General features: G+C 36.4%; 3 protein-coding genes across 3 annotated transcripts; 1 reads left to right on the forward strand and 2 right to left on the reverse strand.

Moving 5' to 3' along the window:
• LOC18793517 (beta-glucuronosyltransferase GlcAT14A) lies at positions 8,347-12,059 on the forward strand. Its single transcript, XM_020570017.1, has 4 exons — positions 8,347-9,093; positions 9,213-9,288; positions 9,400-9,515; positions 11,121-12,059. Exons 1-4 carry the CDS (start codon positions 8,478-8,480, stop codon positions 11,633-11,635), a joined length of 1,323 nt encoding a protein of 440 aa, XP_020425606.1. The 5' UTR covers positions 8,347-8,477; the 3' UTR covers positions 11,636-12,059.
• Positions 12,261-18,077, reverse strand: LOC18788326 (protein PAM71-homolog, chloroplastic). The gene is made up of 10 exons (XM_020570024.1): positions 17,625-18,077; positions 16,748-16,901; positions 16,395-16,578; positions 15,841-15,888; positions 14,686-14,782; positions 13,441-13,604; positions 13,152-13,217; positions 13,005-13,055; positions 12,803-12,907; positions 12,261-12,705 (listed from the first exon to the last, which is right to left on the reverse strand). The coding sequence occupies exons 1-10, from the start codon at positions 17,743-17,745 to the stop codon at positions 12,640-12,642; spliced, it is 1,056 nt and encodes a 351-aa protein (XP_020425613.1). The 5' UTR covers positions 17,746-18,077; the 3' UTR covers positions 12,261-12,639.
• On the reverse strand, positions 20,070-22,424 carry LOC109946722 (zinc finger MYM-type protein 1-like). Its single transcript, XM_020555363.1, has one exon. It carries the CDS (start codon positions 22,422-22,424, stop codon positions 20,070-20,072), a length of 2,355 nt encoding a protein of 784 aa, XP_020410952.1.

A 26,175-nucleotide genomic window follows, 5' to 3' on the forward strand; every position in this document is an offset into this window, starting at 1 on the left:
ACCAGGTCCTAACTTCATAATTTCGTTAAGTATTTTGGTGACAGAGTCTGTTTGTAATTGTACGGGTAAGGTCAAAATCATCATTTACTCTATATTAAATTTTCTTGACCAACATGAATACCATCAACATGAATTTTCTTCCCTTTTTGCTGTAACTTATTTCCTTTTGTTCCAAAAGAAAATTGTTGCCCAGGGTCTGTGAACCTCATTTAATTAGACCATAAGGAACCTCTATATAAAAGAAGAAGAAATACCCAAGTGATCTTCCACCAAGAAATACCCCACTACTTTTCACACAAACAATATCAATATGGCTTTGCTCATCAGAAATGTATTGTTGCTGCTAATGGTGTTGGTGTTGTTCCAAACTACTTGCGGTTGGAGGTTTCGTGAGCATAGACTAACTGTTACCGCCACTAATGATTTGGGCACAGAGATGACCATTCACTGTAAATCCCAGCAGGACGATCTTGGTTCCCATCTTATCCCCATTAAAGGCAAGTATGAGTTTTCATTTCGGCCCAACTTTTGGGGGACAACACAATTCTATTGCAGTTTTCAGTGGGGAACTGAATTTCACTATTTCGACATATACATGGGAGATAGGGACCACGAGAATTGTGATAGTTATAAGTGCATATGGAGCATAATACCAAAGGGTCCTTGCATGTGGAACTATTTAACCGGTCATTACGACATTTGCAAAGACTGGAACGATAGTAGTCTGAAATCATATGCTCCTTAATTAGTTGTAATTTCTTTGTTGTTATGGGAGATGGAAAATGTAACTCACATTATGCTCTTCTTCATATATATATAATTATAAAGAGTTTCGGGCTGCTGAATCAAGGGTTTGAATTTTTGTTGGTTTAGGCGTAATTCTCTTCATATCAATTCATTTCATCACTAGAGATGTTGTACCCATTTCGGCACTTTTGTGGCTTTGTATTATGTTCTATTTCTTCAAAAAATACTATCGCTTATTTCAAAAATAAAAAATAAAACTAAAACCAAAACAAGAGCTTGATTGTATTGGTATCGGCATATAGGGATTTTTATTTTTATTTTTATTTTTTTAATGCGAGGCATATATAGGAATTGGTTATCTCCGATTGTTGAAATTAACAAGTTTGTAATTTGCTCGTTTTAATGTTGAGGACTTTATGCTCTATTTATCAAATCTATCTCTTTTGTTCTCTTTACCAAGTGTACGAATTTAAATTTCTCGAAATTAAGAAGAAGATAGGTTTCAAGAAATTTTATATCAACTTTGATTTCATTGGATTTAAATGGAAGATGAACTTATATTTTGTACTTGGCATATGCTATGATAAATTGATTTGATTCACTGGCTTTGTTCATTTTGGTTCCTTCATTTTCATTCAAAGTTTCTCGAGCAGTGCTCGTAGGACCAGTGGTGTAGACAGAGGGTGGTTGCGTTTCGGTTACCGCAACTTTTCAATGAAATTGTGAACCAACCGACATATTGTGGTATGATAAAAAGACGAACCATGAACTGACCGACATATTGGTATAGGGAACAACATAACATTACAGAATTTGCTATCAACAAAAAAAATAAATAAATAAATAAAGGTATGCTCATGCTTAAAAATACTGCTGAAATAAGCAGAACTTTCTATCACTGGCCATGATTCTTTAACTCATATACGGAGAGAATGAACTTTATTATTAAAATAAACCAATAGAATCCACAACCACAATCCTGCTAATGCACAATTAATCAACTAAATAGTTGATTAAAAGCTAGAAATTATCTCAGCTAACCCACTAATAACAACCTAACAAAATTACCAACACAACCGATGTTGCTGCAATACTAATTAAAACCTAGGTTCCTATTAAATAAAAGTTTAATTATTGAAACCCACTAATGCCTCAGATTGAGCCCTAATCCTCACATCGACTTCGAGCCTAGACTCATTCGTGGACAAATTTGGGGACTTCGAGATTTGCTCCACGGACATGGTGGTGCTCTAAATGTCCTGATTGTAGACCATGTCGACCTTGACTTTGTTTGACTCTCTCTCTATACCTGCGACTCCAATTTGTCCAACTTCTTCTTCAGCTCGTTGGCATCAAATAGTAGCAATTATGAGAGAAACAAACAACTGATCAACAATTGCTCAAGTACATATATGTCGACGGCGTTTTAGTGGCGATAGAGACTGTTGCAATAAGAGCTTAGTTCTTTAATGGAGGACTGTTGAATTTCTAGGGTTTTTCAAGGGGAAGGGGGAAGACGGAAAGGATGAGTAGTGTATCCCTTAATCTAAAATCGCTGGGTTTCTTTTTTTTTTTTTTTTTTTTTCTGTTTTTATTGGATCTGTGTGAAATTCTTTTATTTTTCATAACAAATTATGTAATTAAAACAGATAAAATGGCAAATGACATGGGTTGTCATGACATGTGCCACATGTGTTGGTATCCAAAAGTTGGTAAATAAGTTGGTGCCCTTAGCGTTATTGTATACATACAGTGATTATGGACCGGCGGTGGACAACATCAAGTTGGCCACTGCTTTTGGTTCATGGGAAAGGAGACTTGTGGATGGGAAATCAATTACTTTCCCATGTTTGGTAAGTCCAAGCATAGGAAATCGTTGTCTGGCCCATGGGAAAGTAAGGGGGAAAATGAAGTCCTCCTCCCAACTTGGGTTTTGTTTTCCCTGGGAAAGTTTAGGAAAATGAACCAACATTAAATACACATTTTTCATGACCATTTTGTCTCCATTAACAATTTAGAATTACAATATATCATTAAATTCATTTTTTATTTAATTTAATATGGGTATAATTGAAAATTTATACAAACTTTGTTTCCATTCCTACTCAAAACAAACATGGGAAAGGAAATAAAGTATTATCTCCAATTTACTTTCCCAGCATTACCAAACGTGGAAAAGGGATCTTCTATTTTCCATCCCTTGAGAAATGACATGGGAAATGATTTCTCCTCAAATTCATTTCGTGAACCAAACGGGGCCTAAATGCATGTTAAATTAGAGGTTTGGGATCCGTTGATGGATGCTATATTAACTTACTTTGTTTTTATAAAACTCAAAAAAGAAAAAAAAAAAAAAAAAAAAAAAACTTAACTTGTTATATACAAATCATCAAAATTGAAGGAAGTTGAGGCTACACTCTAAAATCAATTGGCAATGGGGGAACCCAATACATTATAAGCCTTTGCAAGGTTTTCTAACTTTTCAATGTGGGACATTTTTCACTTCACATATTCTCACAAAAATCAAGTATATTTTTGCTTCTTCCTTTTTTCCATCTAAATAATTGCACTCGAGTGTTTAATTTTTTATACTCAGTCAACATAACTCAGCGATAATCATGTTTCTATGACCTGAAATTTTTTTTTTTTTTAAAATACAAGCGAAATTGGGGAAAGGGAGAATTGAATTGACATCGTATGTATGAGTAAATACTATTACCTTCTTGAATTACAAGGTTTATGGGCCAATATAAATGTGCATTAATTGTGCTCTTATCCTTATGAATAATTCCATTTTATTCCAATAGAAAATTGTTACCTCATTGATTAGGCCAGGAGGAAACCTAGTATATAAAAGAACATGATGCACCCTCTCGTGGTCGTCCCTCAACAAACTCCAAGTGGTTTGGAGAAAATCCAACAATCAATATCATTACATGGCTTCGCTCATCAGAAATGTGCTACTAATTGTGCCTGTTTTGTTCCTAACTATGTGCCATGCAGACAGCAAAACAACTGTTAGAACCATTAATAATTTGGGTGCAGAGATGACCATTCACTGTAAGTCCAAGGACGATGATCTTGGCACCCATGTCGTCCCCGTCGGTGGCTCTTACGAGTTTTCGTTCAGACCAAATATTTTTGGTAGAACATTATTCTTTTGCAGTTTCGCTTGGGGAACTGAATTTCACTATTTCGACATATATAAAGCAAAAAGAGAGTTCCCGCCATGGCACGACCGCACGTGGAGTATATTGCCGAGCGGTCCCTGCATGTGGAATTATGAGTCGAGTCAATATGACATTTGCTATCAGTGGAATAAGGATTAATCTGAAATCAAATGCTTCTCAAATTTAATTGCTTTGTTGTTAATTATGAGAAATAAGTGCTTGGCAAGGCAAGTTCGTATGGGAGGATTTGGCTCCACCTTGCCTAAGGATGTTCTTGGATAAAGACACAGGGATATGAGGGGTAGTTTTGTTTTGCTGTATTTTGTCTATTGAATGGTTATGATACTCATTTTTCTTGACCGAATTTTCTTCATTTGAGGGATTTTATGACATAGTTTTAACGAGGTTATTGTTATGCCCTCATTTCTTTGGTTCAATCTGATTTGATTTAATGTTTCACCTTTGATTTTTTATTTTTTATTTTAAAAAGTTTTGTGGATCATAATACCAAAGGGTCCTTGCATGTGGAACTATATGATTTGAATAAGTATGACATTTGCTAAGCGTGGAATAAGGAATAATCTGAAATCATATGCTTCTCAATTTCTTTGTTGTATTAGAAAAGGAAAATTTACCTTTGGTTGCTGTTTTTTGTTTTTGTTTTTGTTTTTTTTTTTTTAAACATCTAGAATAAAAAACCTGAAAGATTATAATCTAAATCTCATCCTATTTCTTTCTCTATATTCTCTCACATAAATTTTAAAACCAAGATCATATTTTTCCTTTTGTATTCATGGTCATCATATATGTTCATATTGTTGAGGCCCAAAAAATCCACGGTTCGGCCCAAATGAATTCCCGACCTAGTGCAATGTCTTATTAAGAAAAGACCCAATTTGGAGCACGCAAAAGTTCGTTATTCACGTTCGCACGAGTCATGATCCACGTGTCATACCAAATAAATATGCAATTCGTCATGCTAAAAATTGAAATGAGCTTATAAAAGGCAATGGCTTTACAAGCCCATGCTAAATTGAACGTCATGTCCCTCTTCAAGGACGATGAAATTAAAGCATGCCAAGCGACATGTCATGCCAAGCAGGAAATCATTATTTCACACTCAACCACACTACAAGCCTAAGTGGTCCCAAGCCACGCAAGATGCACGGGGCTTGCTTGAGTGGGTTGTGGTATGGATGGTAATAAATTGATATGAGGCCCATTGATGGGCCGAGAAATGAAAGTCCCGGGGTTGCTTGGGAGCCTCGGAACTCAAGCTCATTTCTTAGGCTCAAACATGTGGGTGAGCACAAAAGAGAAAATAACCCATTACTTCAACCAAAATAGCCCAACACTTGATAAGGTTAATCCATTTACTTTATAAATCAACTTGTTGTCTTAGAAGACCCATACAATTAGAATAAGGAGCTGCAAAAGCCCCAGCACTTGGCTAGAGAACAAAAGCCACGAAGGGAGCCTGGAGTCCACGTACGCAGAGCTGCTGGGAGGCTCCAGCACATAGGGGAAAACAAGTTTCAAGCAAAAACATCCAAAGGACCGAGGGGTATTGGCCCGCAGACTGTTATGAGGGGAGTCACTCTTCGAACCAACGTGCATTCCCATTTCTTTCCCTCATCAAACCTGGCCAAGGAAGAAGGAAGGAAAGAAAGGAAGGAGATGGCTGGGAATAGGAGTTCTCCACTGAGGCAGCTACGGGAAGAGCATTGAGCTCCCAAAATCCTTGTTTTTGTGCAATTGGGCAGAGAGAATTTCACCAAATAGGTAATTCAGAGGAAGGGAGGAGAAAGGAAGGAAAAAGCTTGGCCAAATTGGATAGAAACCATTAGGGTTTCTTGGAAAAGAGTAGCTTCCAATTACTATAAATGAGGCCTCTTCTACCCAACAACCACATCCAGAGAGCAAGCTTCCTCTCTCACCTGCAAAACCTAGCAAATTCATGCTCTATTAATCTTTTTCCCTCATTTTCCCTCTTCTAGCAGACTGTTCTAACACTTGACAGAGCCTCTGTTAAGCTGCCGGAAAAACACTCAAGCCACCCATTCCTTTCTCTTTCCTTTATTCTCAGCCAAACCTTTCTGTAGACCCTTATTCTCTTACCTTAACACCCCCTTTTTCCCCCAAGAATGCATAACTTTCTCTTCAATGCTAAACTCATATCAATTTTTGCTTCCATGCCACAAGCATCTCATGCCAAGCTAGAAAATCTATCTGTAAGCTGTTGTTATTTTTGTTGATGAAGGTAACCAATGTGTTTCCTAAGGCATCTCTGTCATTTCGAAGCATTTTTGGGGCTTGATCTTCGAACTCAGACACAAGGAATAATTTCATCCATTTGCTTTTTACGGCAGCTCGGCCCACAATAGCTATCGGAACGGAAAAACCCTACACATATTTAATTTTCTTAAGAGGATTTGTATAATTAGTTTCTACCGTTTTAATGTTTTACATTAACACCATTTTTTTCACCAAAAAGAAAAAAGAGGATGAAAACCAATTCCTTTTTGCCTATATTTTCATCAATCAAAAGGGAGAAAGCGGACCCATGTTTTCATACAACATGTTGATGTAGTGTATCGGATTCAATCAAATTATATTACCTATATTAGATTGAGTTCAACCTACAGACTTTCAAGTTACAAAATTAGTAATAGTGCACGTCTAAGTTAGGAGGATTCGATCTGTGACACGTGCCGTATCATGTTTCTTTTGAAAAAAAATTTACAACAAGAAATAACAAAGAGTTATTTACACTGACACTCCCTAAGATTTTTGGCTTTTTTTACAAAATTCCTTGAGATTTAGAAATTACACGAACATCTCCTGAGGTTTTAAATTGTTTTCACAAAACCCATTTTCATTAATTTTTCGTCCAAAGATTGATGATTATATACAAAACAATCTCAAAATAACAAAATTGGCCCTTGAGATTAGATTTCATACTTCATTGAGGTTAATTTTTTCATTTGCATAAATTTTTTTATATAATAAAATCATCAATTTTTGGACGAACAATCAACGAAAAGAAGTTTTGTGAAAACAAACTAAAACCTCAAGGAGTATTTGTGTAATTTTTGAGACCTGAAGGGGTTTGTGAAAATATAAAAAACCTTAGGAATTATTAAGGCTTAAATGTCGAAATGGTCCCCGTGTTCTACCTTATCGGCCAATTTAGTCCCTGTGTTATTAATTTGGCCAATTTAGTCCCTGTGTTTGTATATGTTAACAAATTTGATCTTTTCTGTCAAAATTATGTTAAAACCTATAAATAAATAAAAATATTTAAAATTAATTTAAAAATCTGTAATTAATTATAAAGATTTAAACTCAAATAATAATAATGCTAAAATGATTAAAAGCCACACAACCTCAACCTCAAATGGTCTCGATTCCTGTAGGAAAAAAAAGGGTTCTTAGTTGAATTGATGCCAACTCTTTTCTTGCTGCAATTTTACTCTTTTCTTGCTGCAATTTTTCTTCTCTCTTATGTTTAAGATTTTCTCATACTCTACCCTTCATCTCTCTCTCCTCTTCGATCCATTGGCCTGAATATCGTTGACTTTTGCTGTAACGAGGATGATCAATTGGCGGTAGAGCCATCAAGGTTACGGTGACCGGCTATGAAGATCTTCGTGATTTGTCAGAGAGGAAGCCAAGAGAGAGAGAGAGAGAGAGAGAGAGAGAGAGAGAGAGAGTTGTTGTGGTTAGGTGGGGTTGGAATGGTGGTGAGGGTGGCTATGGTTTGGGGTTGGAGTAGTGGTGGTGAGGGTGGCTGGGTTTGGGAGGTGGTTGAGGTGTGTGTGCGAAATTAGGGAATGTGAAATTTAAAAAAAAAATATTCCATTTTCAGATTGAATTTAAAATTTTATAATCAATTACAGTTTTTATTTTAATTAATTTTAAATATTTTATATTTTATATTTTGAAGGGAATGGACCACATTAACTAACATATACAAACACAAGGACCAAATTGGTCAAATTGATAACACAGAGACTAAATTGGCATATAAGATAAAACACAGGGACCATTTTAACATTTAAGCCAATTATTAATGTAAATAAACATCTTCAAACCTTCTTATTAGTTTGTACCTTCCTAGTTTATATAATATCAGACCGTAGTTATCGTTTGCTAAAAGAACTTAATAAAGGCTGAATAGGTTTAGAGTTCTATTCACTTCTTGTTTAAATAAAAATAAATATTTTTTTTTAGGACTTTTCTTACTGAGGGGACTATAGTATACTAAACTCACACATACTACACGAATGTTAGAACTCGATTCAGAGTAATTGCTGCAAAACACTACATCAGTGGGTCTTTTGCAAATCAAACAAATTAAAAATAGAGCAAAATAGAGGAAGAAGACAACTCGATTAAAAATATATATATATAAAGAAAGGAGGAAGGCGATAAAGTAAAATCAGAAAACAGAGTAGGCAGAGAGAATCAAAGTGTGAAAGAGAGAAGCCGAAAGCGAAATTCTAACTCAAACAAAACGCAAGCAACACTCGCAGAGACTTTCACAATCCCAGAGCAGCAATGCAAAACTCAAGCCCATCGCCACCGCCATTATCACCACCTTCATTTCTCTCCACACCCACCGCCCTCTCAGTCAAAGACCCCAAAGCTCTCCTCTCAATCATCCTAGTCTCTTCCCTTTTTGCTCTCCTCCTCTTCCTCTCTTCCTCTTCCTCATCCTCATTCTCATCCTCCTCTTCTTCTCCGCATTCTATACCCGACCCGTATCTCTTCCCGACCCGACAAGCCCACCGCATCGTTTACCACGACAACAACTCCTCAGATCCCATCCCTCCCTCCATAGCCTACCTCTTGTCCGGGTCAAAAGGCGACTTGGGTCGGATCCTCAGACTCCTTTACGCCACTTACCACCCCAGAAACCAATATCTTCTCCACCTTGACCGCTCTGCTTCTGATTCTGAGCGTGAAAAGTTGGCTCTCAAAGTCCAGTCACTCCCCATTTTCAGAGCTGCCCAGAATGTCCATGTCATTGGAAAGGCTGATTTTGTGTACCCAACAGGATCTTCTGGTATCTCCTTTACGCTTCATGGCGCGTCGATTCTGCTTCGCTTGTCGCCCATTTGGGATTGGTTTATCAGCCTCAGTGTTAGTGATTATCCACTTGTTACACAAGACGGTATGGATTTTGTGGCATTGTTGTTGGATTTGAATTACTGTTTCTGTTTTTTTTTTTTTTTTTTTGTATTTTTTGGTTTTATGTCGGATTTTTTATATGGGGTTTTCTGGGTTGTGTAAATCTTCTTCACATTATGTCATTCCTGCCCAAAGATCTAAACTTTGTGAACCATTCAAGTTATATTGGTTGGAGAGAGTACGATCGTATGCCTTTCAGATTTATTGATTTCACATTTGTGTTTGTATTCAAGTTTTGTGTGGATGCTGTAAATGAAATGTAAGGTTTGAATGTGTTTGCTGTTTACAGGTCTAGGAGATTGAAACCGATAATTGTTGATCCGGGGCTTTATCTTTCTCAGAAAACTGAGATGTTCTATGCTGCACAGAAAAGGGTGTTGCCTAATGCTTACCGGTTGTTCACAGGTGCATTTTCTTTGTGAACTAGTTTTTGCTTAAATTAAGTTCTTTATTTCAAGAGGAAATTGTACTACAAAAAATGTGATTGCCTGTGTGTTAGTTTGAGCTTCATTTGCACACAGTATGAGTTGTTTACAGAGCGAATGAACATCAATAGTCTATCTAACTTATCCTCGCAAAATTTTAGTTGAGATTTAGTTATCCATTGTACTTCCATCAATTAGTACTATAATTTGGTCAATTTGCAACGTGTTTAAATTTGAAATTCGAATGATGTTACCAAAGAATAACCTATAAAGTGGTGTGAGCTTCTAGATTGTGTGATTAGGCTAGGTGAGTCCCACTGCTGGATACATAAGGATCCATCAAGCAGTTATCGGATTGAAGCAATCACCTACCCTTGAGCATCTAATGGGTTATCACTTTGTGCTTGCATTGCTAGAGCTGGAGAAAAAGCTGAAAGGTAACAGCCTTCCAGTTTGTTTTTCACTGTCATTGGTGCCAAGAATTTTTTGGGCAAGTGTTATGGTTTTGGTGGTTTAGGATCAAAACCAATTTTGGTTAGAAAAGAATCCAATTCTAGAACACTACTCAATTGGTCTTTTCTATGGTGGTGGAGAACCTGGAGATGCATAGAGGACCTAGGTTGCTTTGTATGAAGCCCTGCAATTTCCATTCGAACAAAGTGAGTTTGAGTTCTTAACTCAAAATTTATCTACTGGTTCCTTTAACTTTGTGTTCAGAACTAAAATTATAATTACTGGTTACTACTTTCCCATCCATAGTGTCAATTGCAGAAAGATATTAGGAATGAGTCAGTTTGACCTTTTAGTTGCCAACAAACTTAGAGATGGAATTAGTGATTCTTCTTTTTTCTTCCCCATAAATACTATGTAATATGTGATATTCTTAAGTTTTGCACACTGATGATGTAAAATATGTATTCTTCTTAAATTTAATTTTTGAGTTCTGTCACAAAGAGGCAGTCTAGATGAGTTAATATCAGCTTTTTACCTGGATTAAACTGAATAGATTCAAGATTACTTGCCTATACAGCAATGACCACAATGTTTTCCAATTACCATATAAAAAAAGGAATAGGCATTGAAGAGTCAGCATAGAAAGACAATCAGAAAGAAGATAAGCATTTGGCATAAACTTTTGGCAAAGAAATGTAACATCCACCCGGTGACCTTCGTCACCGTACTCTCTTGATAGCTTCAATAGTTCACCGAAAGGCTTGAAAATGGGATATAGCGTTGGAAAGGTTATTAAAGTGGGCAGAGAAGCAAAGTAGGGTGATCCAGTCATGAGACTATCTGATTGAAGATCTCGTAACTCTGGTGGTCTTTGGGACTGAGACCATGGACCAATTGATATGTGCCAGTTATGCCTACCGTGATGCCCTTACGCTATCCTGAAATTTGCACTACTACTTTGTAGATATGAACTGTACTGTGCTTAACTGTTCGCTGATCGTTGTTATGTAAAACTTACCTTTTTTGCTCTCTCTTTTTTCCAATTGAGATAGGGATCATTTTGGAAACTTAGTAGTAGCAGTTTATTAAAAATAATTGTCAGACTAACTCGTATGATCATTTTTCTCTGCAGGTTCTTCTTTTGCGATTCTAAGTCGTAATTTTATTGAGTTTTGTGTTGTTGGTACTGATAACCTGCCAAGGACTGTATTGATGTATTTTTCTAACACACCTTCAGCCCTTTCCAACTACTTCCCTACCATTCTTTGCAACTCCTATCAGTTCAATAAAACTGTCATAAACCACAACTTGCTATATGCTAATTTCGACACACCCTCCCGAAAGAAGCCCCAGCCAATCAGTTCCGATGATTATGATGTTATGATTCATCATGGGGCTGCCTTTGCCACAGGATTCCGGTTAGATGATCCAATGCTTGACCGTATAGATAGAGATGTATTAAAGCGCGGTCGAGGAAAAGTTGTGCCTGGTGGCTGGTGTTTAGGCGGGTTTGGAAATGACACGTGCTCAGTCTGGGGAGATGCTGATATTTTGCGGCCTGGTCCAGGTGTAAGAGGACTTGAGAAACTTATGGTTGGATTGCTCTCAAATGGCTCATTTCGATCTCATCAATGTATATATGAGTGATCTGGATCCTCTGTCCCACGAGAGATTGAATGAAAACGATAATGTGAGTTGCCCCTTCAGCATTTGAAAATTTGGGAGAGGAGTATCTGATAGGGACTGATTTTGAAAATTTGGGAGAAGAGTATCTGATAGGGACTGATTTTAGCGAAACTAGGCTTAGTTAAATTGAAATTGTTGTAAAATGTATTACAAATCATTGTGCTTGGAGTTGACCAAGGTGTCCTGTTGTACAAGTGATGTATTACAAAGCATATAACTTGAAATGAATGTCATATATCTCCTTTTGCTATCGAGGTTGAGCTCCAAGCATACAGGTTTGTTGGTGAAAATGCGCCATGCGTTCTGAACCATTATTTTGTTTTCCTTAAAATATGTATTCTGAGTCATTATTTTGCCAGAGTGTTCCAATAATATATTTGCGTGATAATATTAGTTTGTAATTTTTTATTTATGAAATTGACTCGTTTTACTATTGAAAGCCTAGCTCCTTAAAGCTAAATTTGTATATAACGTTGACAATTAAGGTTATGAAATAAAACTGATTTTTTGAAAAGCAAAGGGCAAGGGGAGCCTTGGATGGCTGGATCATTAGGGTTTTTCTTTTTGTAATTCTTTAAGCACAATATGACACTGCTAGCATCCATAACATTAACACCACTAACATTGGGACAACAGCTGCAAATACAAGTGCCGACGATACATTACGACCATATTTATTGTCATTCCTTTTCTAACAATGGCGTTCCCTGGAATTGGAGGAACATCATAGTACAAAGCATCTAGGGAAGCCAATATGGAGATGGTGAAACATCTGCCTCCCCCTTTGTCGAATTTTTGACACACTTCACTACAAACCTGTGCAATATGAATAAGTTCTAGCACATCCTCAGGTCTTCTCTATCTCTACAATAACAATTCCTCCGCCGTCTCCATGAGCAGCATGTTTTCTCATTATTGCAATCAAATCTATCTCTCCCTCTCCCTCTCTTGGGCTTGCAAGAATTTTAGAAAAATCCAAAAAATATGGCTACTGCAAAAACTAGAAACAAACCACCGCCCACATAGCCAACCTGATTGAAGATACCGTGAGTTTAATGTTGTAATATTATAACATCAAGCTACAAGTTTCTAATATTAATAGTATCAAGGGAAGGTTATGGATCTTACCAGTTTTTCAGAAATGTAGTTGGCAAGAAATGCACCTCCTAGAACAGCGATAGATGTTGCAAGTACGTGCCCAGCAATGGCTCCACTTGCTACACCCCATGGAGACTGTATTCAGGAATTATTTTAGGCAAAAACCATCACCAAAATATAGTAAAACATGGAAGGAAAGATATGCTCTGTCTTAAACTAAACATGGTTGCACCTGTGCAGCACCAAGAGCAATCGTGGCAAGCATTGAGCGATCTCCCCATTCCTAGAAGCAAAAACAATATAGTAAAGTTGACATCTGTCCTTCAGGCCATAGTAATACGCATGTAAAATGATTCTGCAAATTAGGCAATATGCTTACAGCAACAAATATAAGGGTGAATGATTTCCAGACAATTTCAAGCGGATTGGAGAGCCTCTTTGACACCTGAGAAAGTGTAAATGATAAGAATGGCTCAGAACAGAATCTTCTAAATGGATTTGGGAAAATATACCACACATGGACACAGACGCACATGCGCCAACACACAGCCAAATCATTGAGAAAAACCAAAATTTGAATTGTGCCCCTGCAATAAAAAATTGCCAAAGGCAGAACTTTGTATATGCACAAAGCCTGAGTATTATAACCTTGTGAACTACTAGACTACCTTCTCTTTCACAAACTCCTCAGCTTCAACATATTCATCAAGCTCAGGGCTGCTCTTATCACCACTCTTAGCAACATTTGATGGAAGGTCCCATGCATCTTTTATTGATTTGAGACCGAAGAATAGTAGAAGAGTTACAGCTGCATATTCTCCAATTGGCAAGGCTGTTGATATGGCAACAGAACAACAAAAGGATGAGATTTAATGTCAAATATGGTTTTACATAATTTCATCAGGCCATTAAAAAATGCATCTCAAAATTGATATAAGTTCATGACATCATTAAAATATCAAGCACAAGTATTTACTGTTCAAATTGTTGACATTCACTGAAAACAGCCAACTATGAAAGGAGTTTAGAATAGAAACTTGCGACTGATCATCCAATCTCATACAATTATATCCAAGCACATACAAATCCATAAAATTGCATAATCCTCATTAATCAACTTACAAATAAATCCACATCAAAAGACACGAGAATTTTATCTCAAAATTCAAATTCTTCATACAAAATCTATAGGCATCCATGGCGGTTTAACATTGGCTTCGATGCACCATGCACAGGTAATTTGGAACTTGGGTTTCTCTAATTCGGTGATTTTCTGGTAGATTTTTGGTTGAGAATTAGGATTGATAGAGAGCAATGATGAAGAATATGATGTCCATTTGGTTTCTTTACAACCCATTTTCATGAAATTGTAGTACTCATCATCATGTGTTACATGCTTCATTTCTGTTGAAATTGATGATTTTGCATAAGAGAGAACCACGAGAAGTATATGTTAGAGTATTACAGAGCATTTGAGCACATGCAGTCCTCCTGTCCGACACACACCAATAAATACTGGGACGAATCCCACTAGGGGAGACCCCAAGAGGTCGGGGTGGTCGAAATCAAGACCATCTCGGAGTAAATCAAAATTGAGTCAAGGCTAACATATCCAGGAACATAATGTTTCTTTGTTTAACATCAATTTAGGCACTATCTAGTAGACATAACCAACTAAGATGCATGAATAGAGAACAAGACAGTTTGCATGTGGAATGGGAAAAAAAAAAAAAAAAAAACCCTTTTTCTTTATAAAAAGCTTAGTTGACTGGCAAGCTGATTAGCATTGGAAGACTATTTACTATTATCTAACTGATCTGCCGGATAGCAGCACATTAATATTCGCCAACCTGTTTTCTGAATACACCTGCAACTATGTTCAAGATGAAGAAATGCCAAGAATTACAACTTACTTGTCTGGAATTGAGCAGGCACCGAGTTAAATATTCGCCCAATAATGACAGACAGGATTGTCATAAGTGAAAGAGCACCAGTTGACCCCAACAGAACCTGTTAAATTAAAGCAAGTAACCCAAGTATTCGTCAATTAATACTGAATCTGTTTTAATATGGCTGTCCGAAATAGCATTTGCAATTTCATCAACACCATTTAACTAAGTTGTTCTCAGAATGACATTTCCATTGTTTTGTATTAAGGGAGCGTGAAGATCCTAAACACAGATTTAGTTCACCAATGGCACTCCAAACTCATGTATTAAGAAAAGGATTTTGCATTAAGTTTTCAAGTTTCTTTTGTCTCCTAAATATCTAGATTATAGGGAGGGTAACATTATGCTTGAACCATTTTGGTTATCAACGTAAGAGGTTCTTGGAATTAATTTCATCTCACTAGTTTCATCAAATTACATGCTGTTGTCTCTTTTGTAATATATGCATTGGGGTTGGTAATTAAATTACTTCAGAACAGTTCAGGCTTTTTGAGATCCTAAGCTATGTATAAACACAATAGAGAGAAAAATAACGATTAGCTCAACTAGAACAAACTAAGGACAACAAAGCATTGTTAGTTGTTGTTTCCTTTTGGGGTTTTATCCCCCAATCTCATCCAAACAAAAAGGGGGCAACAAAGCATTCCTCCATGAATCTTTTGAAATTCAGGACTGAGGAACTCCAATTCCTAATTAGGAATCTACAAAAACAAACTAATCAGTATATTGTTTCTTAATTCAAGAGTAATTCCATATCTTCAAATGGTTTACTAAAGATAACTCTTCCAATAAGGGTTCAGCTACCTTTAGGTTTTAATTATGTCCCGCTTTATATCCAATTACAGTTTTCCCCTCTGTTGCACGTTAAGGGAAGAAAATCAGAAAACAATATATTTTCTGTTGCAAGGAGAAACCACAGTTTGTTTCCTTTTCCATAATAGAAATCAAGGGTTTATCCATATATAAGTATAAATTTGTCAGTTACTAGGTATAAACACTCATCCAACAAAAAATATACATGTATATATGTGTGCCCATACAGATCGGCGAAATAACTGAAGAAAGAACATAATCAACCTTAGTATAGTCAAAATTTAGAGAAGTTAGAAAAATTCATACCAGTGCTTTGTCATATTGCATGGCCAGGAGTGCAGCAATGAAGAATGTCTGGTCAATAAACAGAAAGTATAACTTAGGTCCAACTTTCAACTCTAGTAGCACACATAATAGAAAAATTACGGAGAGTTTCACGTCTTGGAAACTAGCTTTATGACATAGTTTTCAGGTTCAATAGATTAAATTCCTTAATTCATGATGATAGTATATCCAATCTCAGCCAATTCAATAATCAAATGTTAATGACAGTCAACAAGTAGTTAGATCTAAAGGATAATTAAAATTTTCTAAAGGTGAAATCTTCATAATAACAAAATAGAAACTATTATTTTCTTAACCCCAGTACTCAACTTTACCAAAAATTGTCATCTCTCTAGGTTTAGCTACATGAATCTTTCGTGCCATACCACATTACTTAAGGTCACTATTCTGCTCTACTTTGGATTATATCTTGGAAATGGAGACGCATCTTTTACATGTAAAATTCCCAACATCCTTGTCACCAATTGACATGAATATGGAAATAAAATAGAAGACAGCTAAAAAAGTTGAGTTACCTTGTCACCAATTTCAGAAACAAATATTAAAGAAAATGCAGCTGTGAAGCCTGATTTTGCAATTGCTGCTAAAAGTGTTGAAGGTCCTCCTTTCACAAAGGCAATCAGAGAAAAAACTAAGGCACACCCAAGTAGCACAAGACCCACAGATAGAGGATAAGGGATTTGAATTTGACGCTTCTCACTGCCAAATCATGAAATATGAGTATGGTTCAGGTAGCTCATTATGGACTGATAGCAGTTTAATATGCAACAATTCAAAGGAATCAAGTCAGATGATATATAATACACAGCCACACACACTACTACATCATCAATTCAACAGGAAATCAAATCAATTCAATAAAGCTCACATTTCAGATGAACTGTCAGTGGGTGCATCATTGGGAACGATTTTCTCATTCTTGTTTTCCTCCCTGCCATCATAGCCTCCAGATCCAATACTAACGTTAGATGCTTGAACTTGTACTTTGCTGCCCGTGGGCCTTGATATCTCTCTATATCTTACTATAAATAAGTTAGGCAGTGTATTACTCAGAACATGCTATAAACGCACAAAATATATGACCTTATAGATCAAAGAAGAAAGGCAAACAGTATGGCCTTCACAAGTATTACAAGAATTAGCACCTTTGAAACTAGACAGAGTGATTTGTTCAAGAAAAGTCAATAATGTATTACTTCAAACATTTGTAACTAATCACAAGAAGTAAATATACAATGCATTGTTATTGGGTATGCCGTATGCATCTGGATCAACTAACTGAAGCAATTCATGAAAAAACGGCAACTTGTAAACAATCATATGTACCTGCCATCTGAACTGAAACAATTTATGTCCACTACCACCAATAACTGAAGCAACCAGCCTCCTAAACCGAATTCTCACACACTTAACTATACATAAAATTGTTAGATTTACTATGATTCTCCCAACCCAGATGGCACAATTTTCACAAGAATCAATCTACAAGGTCAACCCAGATAGCCAATGAATCTTGTAATTGGTGTCTTATTGGGTAACTGAGTCTAAATTACCAAAAACAATATAGCTCAACTTCCACTAAAAATCTTCTAGCACTCACATTGTATAGGAAGTCATAAAACAAATGTGAATCCAAAAACTAACCAATATGCAAGAAGTCCCTCTTTGAATTCCAGTTAGACAGTAAAGATTCCAACTTGAAAAATAGAAGTGTTTCAGAGAGAAATAATTGGATGAGAACTTACACGAGGGTGAGATGGGCTTTCTAGAAACAGTGGGACAGCTTGGTAGAGTGTCCACCAAAGCTGACAAAGGAAGCTTCTTTCCTGGAATGAATGGTGTATGAGGAAGCCCCAATCCCTGCATTCTTTCTTTCCTGTAAGACTTTTCTTTTTACAGTTTTTTCATCTCCACCCAAAGGACTTTTTTTTTTTTTCTCTTTCCCTCTTTTGTATGTTGGGTTTTGAGTTTTCGCAAAGCAGAACTTGGGATTGAACTGAGAAACCGTTGCCCAGTTGAGCAAGCTCTGTTTTTAAAGCTTTCAAGATGGGTTCCAAGTTCTGAGGGTGGGGATTTTCTAGGCTGCCACGTGTGTTATGGGAGAGATAAAATGGAAGCTTGGTAACGTGCCCACCGAACGACGATGGATGGCTATGTGTACTGGGGCCCGTAGGCTACAAATTGAAGCAAAGAAAATTTGGATTATGCTAGCAATCATCAAAACGCGTTTGAGTGACTGTAAACTGTTAATTAATTAGAAAATTCACATATATCAATGATTCATAATTATTTGAGCGCGTAATTGATTGCAATATTTAAAAATAATAAATAAATAAACTTATCTCCATTTGGTTCATTTACCACTCCTTATGCAATGCTTGACAAGATTTGCTAGCTCTCAATTATAAGAAAAAAACAAAGAACTATAAATAAGAAGGGTTAATTTCAAACGGGAACAACTTGATTTTGATGCAACAAACTCATTTAACTAGCATCGCCATCATTACAAACTTCTTTGTTCTTTTTCAACAATTTCTAAAGAGGCAAGGAGCTGTTTTGGCATGTTGTTTACACACTCTCCTCCTATATATGATTCTTCACGTCACGGCCGTTTTTGGCCTTTACTGGGGCCTTCTGGCTGGTTCTCTTTTTGTTGTAAAGTAAGGCCTTGTGTTTGGATGTTTTGTCAGAGTCCTTCTATGTGTGTTTTTGGTTTCTTGTGTTGGGCTGGTGTAGACTTGTGAGTTTGGACTAGACTTTTGTGCAATTTATGTTCTTATCAATGAAGTTCAGATAAGATGGCCCAAAATTGAAGAAAGGTAAAAACTCTGTTGATCTATGGCTGTCAATCCCACATTTTGGAGAGAGTGTCGATAGGTTGGGGAGTTGGACCCTTCCCTTCATGTAACGCAAAACCAACAATTTACAAAAGGACCGGCGCTTGATGAAGATGCTACCATTGAATAAATTGTACAGGTGCATGTGTGCAGTTTGTGCTGTTGCTGAGTGCTGATTTACTATATAGTAACGAGTTCTCATAACAAGCTATATAGAGTCGCAAGGGTTTGTAACTCAAGTAGTTAAGAACATTTACTTCTACATAATATCACACTGTCTTGAAAAGCTATATAGAGCTTGCCTAACTTAGGATTTTATTTTCCTTTCTATAATTTATTATTTTCATTGGAGATGACTTTTTTAAGAGTGAAGGGGAAAAAAAAAACAGTTCCAGACTTATGGCCATTTTAGCTGGTTAACATTCTAGTAGACGGAATCTTTGAACATTTTAGAAGGGGCAAAGGTGGCTCAATTTTTCATTCCACTTTCCTTCATCCATGTTAGAGAAATAGTCAGACAAACATAAGACTGGAAACAAGTCTCCCAAAAAGCAAATGTGGGGATATTTCAATGTCAAATTTTCCCTTGTTGGATCTATAAACTAAAGTTTTTTGTGTTATATTATCAGTATGCTCGGTTTTCGTTATAATTCGAGTAATGCTACAGACACCAAATCATGTTTGGAGGACTATTGCAAGATTTTTTGCATGGTAAATTAACTTGCACAATCAATTCTTTGAACCTTACTTGTGAGAAGGAGGAGTTTGCTCCAAATGCCATTATATAAATGCCAGCCCAAGTTCTTTTTTCCGAGGTGTGGTCTCCTCTAGGTTTAATAATTCTGCCAAGTTCATCAATCTTACAAATTTGCATCACGCAAGGTAATCAACAAATCAACCTCATCATCATGATGACATTGGATATTTTTGTCAGTATCTTCACATAGATTTGAAATTATACATTAAATACATGCATTCTATCTGATGGAGGGTCCAGCCTCCACCGCCCAATCTCATTACAGTCCTTGACAAATGACTATTTTACTCATAGTTTTTGAATGTATCGTATTATTCAGAAAAACGTGTGAGTTGTGACTTTTTACCATTTATTTGTCTGAGAAACATACATGCATAAAGACATACAAATCTACAGTTTATTTCCTGTAGCAAATGAGGGCAATAATTTGAGTGCTTTGAAAGATTGTGGGGTTGTCTTCAGGGACGGATCTAGGAATTTTGTGTCGTGGGGTCATAGTGTAAAAGTTCAATTTTTTTTGAAAGATTAAAATAACATTGAAAATAAAACTAGAGTACATTCATTCATAATTCATGTAAAAAAAACAACATTACAAATTACAGTTGGCCACGACGAGGCTTCATATTTTGAAAACGTAGCATTATAGCTTCATTTTCAATACAATCAAAAACATCCTTCTCAACATAAACAAGCAAGCTATCACTCAACCATTGATCTCCCATTTTATTCCGAAGTGGACCTTTGATAATATTCATGACGGAGAATGCCCTCTCGACTGAAGCAGTAGCAACCGGTAAAACTAGAGCCAATGTAATAAGCAAATACACATAATTGAATGCTCGATGCATCCTTGTCTCCACCATTTTTTTTGCAAGATCACCAATCCCTTGCAAGTCAGAGAAATCACTACTCGAACTCACATAATGAATATAAAGCTCAAGTTGATCATCAAGTGCCAAAAGATCCCCATCCGAAAAGTCTTGAGGATAAAATTGAGCAAGACGAAGTAACTTTTGTTTATCAAAAGCTACAAATGAATCATTTGGACTCAAACATGCCAAACAAATAAGCAACTCAGTATTTACCTCATTAAAACGATCATCTAACTCCGTAAGTTGCTCGTCAATGACATAAATAAAGAGCTCCACACGATAATAATGACGATTTGTCTTTATTGGAGCATTACGCCTTGACCTCCCTGGAAGTACGAAGGCCTCATCCATGGTAGGAACATCAATATGATGTTTGTCACAAAATGAAGAAACCTCTTCAACCAATGCATCAAACCCATTATTCCTCATCCAATGTAGTTTTTCCTTGCATGATTTCACCAAAGCCATTGCATTCACAATTTCTTGATCTTTCTTTTGCAATGCTTGTGACACATCATTTGTGAGTCCCAATATAGCCTTCATTAAGAATAGGTGAAACACAAACTGAAAAGTAAGCATTTTCCTTTGAATCTTATTTGCTTCACCGGCACTATCATTGGGATTATCATCAATAATCATTTGAAGCACATGAATCACAGATGAAAACATAGAAATGATGCTAATAATGGTACCGTAATGTGAGCTCCATCGTGTGTCACCGGCACGTTTGAGACTTGTTTCTTGATGCAAACCTCGCCCCGTTATAAGACAATCATTTTCAAAAGCTATCACAAGTTCTTCTTGGAGTTGTGCTCTAAGTGCATCACGCCGCTTACACGATGCTCCAACATGGTTAACCACACTATTAGTGGTTGTGAAGAAAGAGGCAATATCAATATTCTTCTTTGCTACGGCAACAAGTGCTAGTTGAAGTTGATGAGCAAAGCAATGAACATAGTATGCACAAGGTTGTTCTCTCAAAATCTTTGTTTTAAGGCCATTCAACTCACCTCTCATATTGCTAGCTCCATCATAACCTTGTCCTCGTAACTTGGAAAAGCTCAAACCATTGGAAGAAAAGAATATGTCAATGGCATCCTTTAGTGTACTTGAAGTGGTGTCGGTAACATGTTCAACCCCCACAAACCTTTCAATTACATGCCCTTTGTCATCCACATAACGCAACACCATAGCCATTTGCTCTTTCACAGAAATATCACGTGCTTCATCCACCAATATAGAAAAGAATCTATCTTTTAAACCACTCATGATGACATCAAGTGTTTCCCTGGCACATGCATTCACAATATCTTTTTGAATCTTTGGAGCTACTAACTTGAGATTCCCCGGAGCATTTTTCAACACAACTTCTTTAACTTTCTCATCATTGTCTGCAAGGAATTGCAATAACTTCAAGTAATTTCCCCTATTGCTTGAAGTGGCACTTTCATCATTTCCACGAAAAGAAAGACCTTGTCTCAATATAAACTTAGTGCACTTGATTGATGCAATTAAGCATCTTCGATATGCCATACGAGCTTGTTCAGAGTGTTTGCTCACAGCCGTTTCAATATGTGTATTTTGATTCATCAAATTTGTAGCGGCTTCTCTAGCTTTATTATGAACACTACCAACCGGTCCAACATGCACCTTCATTCTTTCTCTCCCTTTCTTCCAATTCTTAAACCCTGCTCCAGTGAAGGCTTCACTACCCACTTGTTCAAAATTGGATTTAAAGAGATAGCAATAAAGACAAAATGCAGCATCTTTAGATACACTATACTCCAACCAATCAAATTCATCAAACCATTGGGGAATGAAGCGTCGATTAATTCCTGAGATATTACTTTGTGGGAAAGAATGACCTCTAGGTTGACAAGGTCCTTTTTGTAGATATGCTCTTCGAACCTCATCTCTAATATTAGCATCATACTCAATCATACGAATTCTTAGTCTCGGGTCTGCCTGAAGATTAGCCAAAACCTCATCTAACTCACTTTGTCTTGAACTTGAAGTTCTTGAACTTCCCACACTATCCGAACTACCCAATGATGACTTTCTCTTAAAAAATCTTTCCATAATTCTACATAAATTAATCAAAATAATAACTAAAATCAATTCAAGAGAACACCAAATTTATACCAATTAACCACAAAAAATTCATAAATGAAACATCCAATAAATCTAAACAACACCAAATTTATACCAATTAACCACAAAAAATTCATAAATGAAACATCCAATAAATCTAAACAATATAATACAATCATAAATTCAATTTCAATTTAAGTAATTTAGGTTTAGAGTTAGAATTTACCTTGAATTGTGAGGTGGTGGAAGTGGAGGCAAGCTTTTGGAAGTGACGGAGCTGCTGGCAGCGGCGACAATGGAGGATTTGGGGCTTCAAGGCTTGGTGGGGAAGAGGGTTAAAGGTTTGTGGGGGGTGGAGATTGGGGATTTAGGTTTTAGGGTTCAGAAAATAGGTGTTTTGGAATGAAAATTCGGGAGGAAGAAGAAGGGAAACTGATCTGTGTTTTTTTTTATAACACCTGGACCAAAACGACGTCGTTTTGGCCAGGTCTTTTAAAAAAAAATTCGCTGGTCCAAAACGACGACGTTTTGGCCAGCGGGTTTTAAAAAAAAATTCGCTGGTCCAAAACGACGCCGTTTTGGCCAGCGAGTTTTAAAAAAAAATTCGCGCGTCTAGTCCAAAACGACGCCGTTTTGGCCAGCGCGTTTTTGTCCAAAACGACGCCGTTTTGGCCAGTCTGTTTTTTAAAAAAAATTAGAAGCTGGGCCAAAACGACGCCATTTTGGCCAGCTTCTTTCAAACAGAACAGAGCCCTGTTCATCTTCTTCTTCCTCTTGTCTGCAAATCCCCTCTCTCATGGGGTCATACCCCATTTCAAAGCCACCTTCTACCTCGCTTCCATGGAGTCCATGGGGTCGTTTGACCCCATTGACCCCACTGTGGGTCCGTCTCTGGTTGTCTTACTTAAAAGTTGATCGTCACAAGCTAATTTTCTCTCTTATCACGTGTTGGGATGAAAACATCCGAATTTATAGGAGAAAGGACCAAAAGATAAAAAAAAAAAAAAAAAAGAGGGCAGCAAAGCAAGAAAAGGAAAGCAAAGTAATTGAAGGCGTGACGCAATTTATGAGGCACTAGTTGAAACCCCAGGTGAAGAACGTGGAATTCTAAAATTGTGAGGGGTTAATGCTACAAAGTTATAGATGCATATATTTAGTTGGCACGTGAATTTTTGTCTTTATCATAAAAGTGGGGGGAAAAAAACAAGGACAAGAGAGGAAAGAAAACCCTATGGAAAACAGATCCATCTATTTTGAGAATCAATTTTTTCTTAGTGTCTATAGAACTACGGAATGGTCACGTGGTACATTTTGTATATGTGTTATAATATAAGTGGATATTTATTGATACTATTCTCTAAAATGGGGGAAAATAAACCTATAGTCCACACATGTTATAATGCATGTATAAGATGTATCACGTAGTATTTTATAAGTTCTCGGTCATTTGATCTTACATCGTTTCTATATTATACAAGTACTTATAGTATACTAATTCTTTTTTCTCTCATTTAATTTACTTAATTAGTTTTTGAGAATGAGTACAGATAACCCTATTTAGTTCTGTCGTAGTCCATAAAATTGGTAAAGAGAATATAATAAGCGTTTCCAGACTAAAATAACACCAAAAACAGTTTTTAGGAACAAAGTCAAACCGGCCTTTGTATGATCTGTATGATCATGAGTGCAATATAGTATATAATAAATTGGAAAATTTGTTAGAGAAAAATAATAAGCAAATATTTCTAGACACGTTATATAAGAGGAGGCAATAAATCCAGATCTACTTCCTTACGCGGGTACCTTAATTACTACCACAAGATCTATAAGCTGGTGTCACGAGGTCGTGGCTCCCAGTATGGCCAATTGCATGAGCAGCACGACATCGTGTATGTTAAGCCTTGCCATAGAGATTGATGTCCATTAATTTTTTTTTTTTTTTTTAATCACGATTCTAAACTACTCTAATGTATGAAGAAAAAGAGATCCAACTCGATGTAAAAGGACGCGCGCACACTGCTTTGATTAATTGGCTTAACTCACGTCTGCAAGTCCAACGATTGAATCGATCTTGAGTCCCTTTGGATTAATCTGTCTATTGTATCTGAATCAACAGACTGACGCCGTTTATATGCACCAATATTGCAAGTTCTAAATTGTGTAATGAATATCGTATCTTAGTGGCTTCCACGCCACACTATATATAAAGTCTAGACAAGAGGTCAAGAATGTGTAAAGCAACCATCACATTACCTTGCGGTATGTTTCGAGAAAATTTTGCATCAATGGAAAAGGTTTCAAATTTTGCAATAATGCATGTGACCACACTTTTTCTGAAGTGACGATGAACAAACTACTTCTCCACAACTTGCATCGATCTCACCTTTTTTTCTAACCAGCAAAACCCCAATTTTGACAAAGATGTTTGCACATTTTTTTTCCAAATGAATCACAGTTTTCCCGGAGGAAGATTTGAAGAGGATGACCTCCCGATTTGCTAGGATCATGATGACATAGAAAGGGATTTCAAGTGCAAAAAGAACTATGAGGAGCAATCTCTCCCATCACCTGTTAACAAAAAACTAAAGAGAGCTTTTATATTTTGTTTGGCTTTCATGTTTTTCTTTTAAAATTGCTCCAACAAAATAAATTTGGTGTTAGAAGTGATATTAAAAGTGATATATGTGGTAAGGCGCTTCAAGTGGTTTAGAGTTTTTATCTCTGCACTCGAGGGCTTAAGTTTGATTCCTCCTTTAGTACAGAGAAGAATTTACATGTAACGGGGATGCCACCGTGACGCTATCTCAACCCTATCACGCATTGTCATGTCAGAAAGTTGCATTGACATAAAAAATTTAAATACGCATAACAATGAGTGATTGACTCAGAATAGCTCTCCAGTTCCCTGGTATAAGTAAGTTTTTTCTTCAAAGTGCAAGAATCGTAGCCCTTAAACTGACTCAATAACAAGTTAAAATAAACAGCACTAGATAATTTAACTATGGTTACCAGTGCCAGATACATCACACATGACATCATCTAGCTGCTCTTATTTTTTAATCATGTGTATAATACTATAATATATTATATAACTTTCCACTCATCAATTCTCTTTCCCCCAACTTTGATGAAAGAAATAAAACAAGAAATATTTGTATCCTCTTCTTTTATGCAATTGAAAAAGAAAACATTTCCACGAGGGTGACGGAACTTTCTTAAAGAGTGAAAAATCCAAAACATAAACATGATCCGTAAAATTATTGAGTTATCCAAGATGATCCGTTTTAGCAGTTAACACAATTAAAATTGAAATAATTTTATTTTTAATGGTTGAAACGGGTGATCCGTGAGTTGACAAAAAACAACCAGTTATTATAGCTAAAGTGACTCTCGATTCCACTCGTTATCAATTCTATTCAATAAATCCCAACCCAAACTCGTAAGTTTCTGTGCAAATTTTATCATATAAATGTTGAACAAGGGTAGAATTAGGAATTTTTCGAATGGTGGGTTAGCTAAAATTTTTAGCTTAAAATATAATGATATGTTTTAACTTACAATTTCTATATATTTTTTTTTAGAAATAAAAGTATACATTAAATCATATAACCACGCTAGTTCATAGCCCTATGAACTAATTTCTAATAAGTTTAGCATACAAAAAATACATATTAAATGCAACAAAATGGTTAAAAGAAGAACAATGGAGAAACCGCCAAGAAGACCACATAACATACTT

This window comes from Prunus persica, chromosome G1 (genome assembly GCF_000346465.2).
Source record: "Prunus persica cultivar Lovell chromosome G1, Prunus_persica_NCBIv2, whole genome shotgun sequence".
NCBI classification, from domain to species: domain Eukaryota; kingdom Viridiplantae; phylum Streptophyta; class Magnoliopsida; order Rosales; family Rosaceae; genus Prunus; species Prunus persica.

What these genes read in the sequence shown, in the direction of transcription:
- LOC109946722 (XM_020555363.1), bottom strand. Translation starts at nt 22,424, where the DNA reads ATGGAAAGATTTTTTAAGAGAAAGTCATCATTGGGTAGTTCGGATAGT.
- LOC18793517 (XM_020570017.1), top strand. Translation starts at nt 8,478, where the DNA reads ATGCAAAACTCAAGCCCATCGCCACCGCCATTATCACCACCTTCATTT. An exon ending in TCCACTTGTTACACAAGACG is followed by an intron (nt 9,094 to 9,212) that starts GTATGGATTTTG and finishes TGGGTTGTGTAA; the next exon opens with ATCTTCTTCACATTATGTCA. An exon ending in AGTTATATTGGTTGGAGAGA is followed by an intron (nt 9,289 to 9,399) that starts GTACGATCGTAT and finishes TGCTGTTTACAG; the next exon opens with GTCTAGGAGATTGAAACCGA.
- LOC18788326 (XM_020570024.1), bottom strand. Translation starts at nt 17,745, where the DNA reads ATGCAGGGATTGGGGCTTCCTCATACACCATTCATTCCAGGAAAGAAG. An exon ending in AGGAGTTTGTGAAAGAGAAG is followed by an intron (nt 13,218 to 13,440) that starts GTAGTCTAGTAG and finishes ACACTTTCTCAG; the next exon opens with GTGTCAAAGAGGCTCTCCAA. An exon ending in TCACCCTTATATTTGTTGCT is followed by an intron (nt 13,056 to 13,151) that starts GTAAGCATATTG and finishes TTTTGCTTCTAG; the next exon opens with GAATGGGGAGATCGCTCAAT.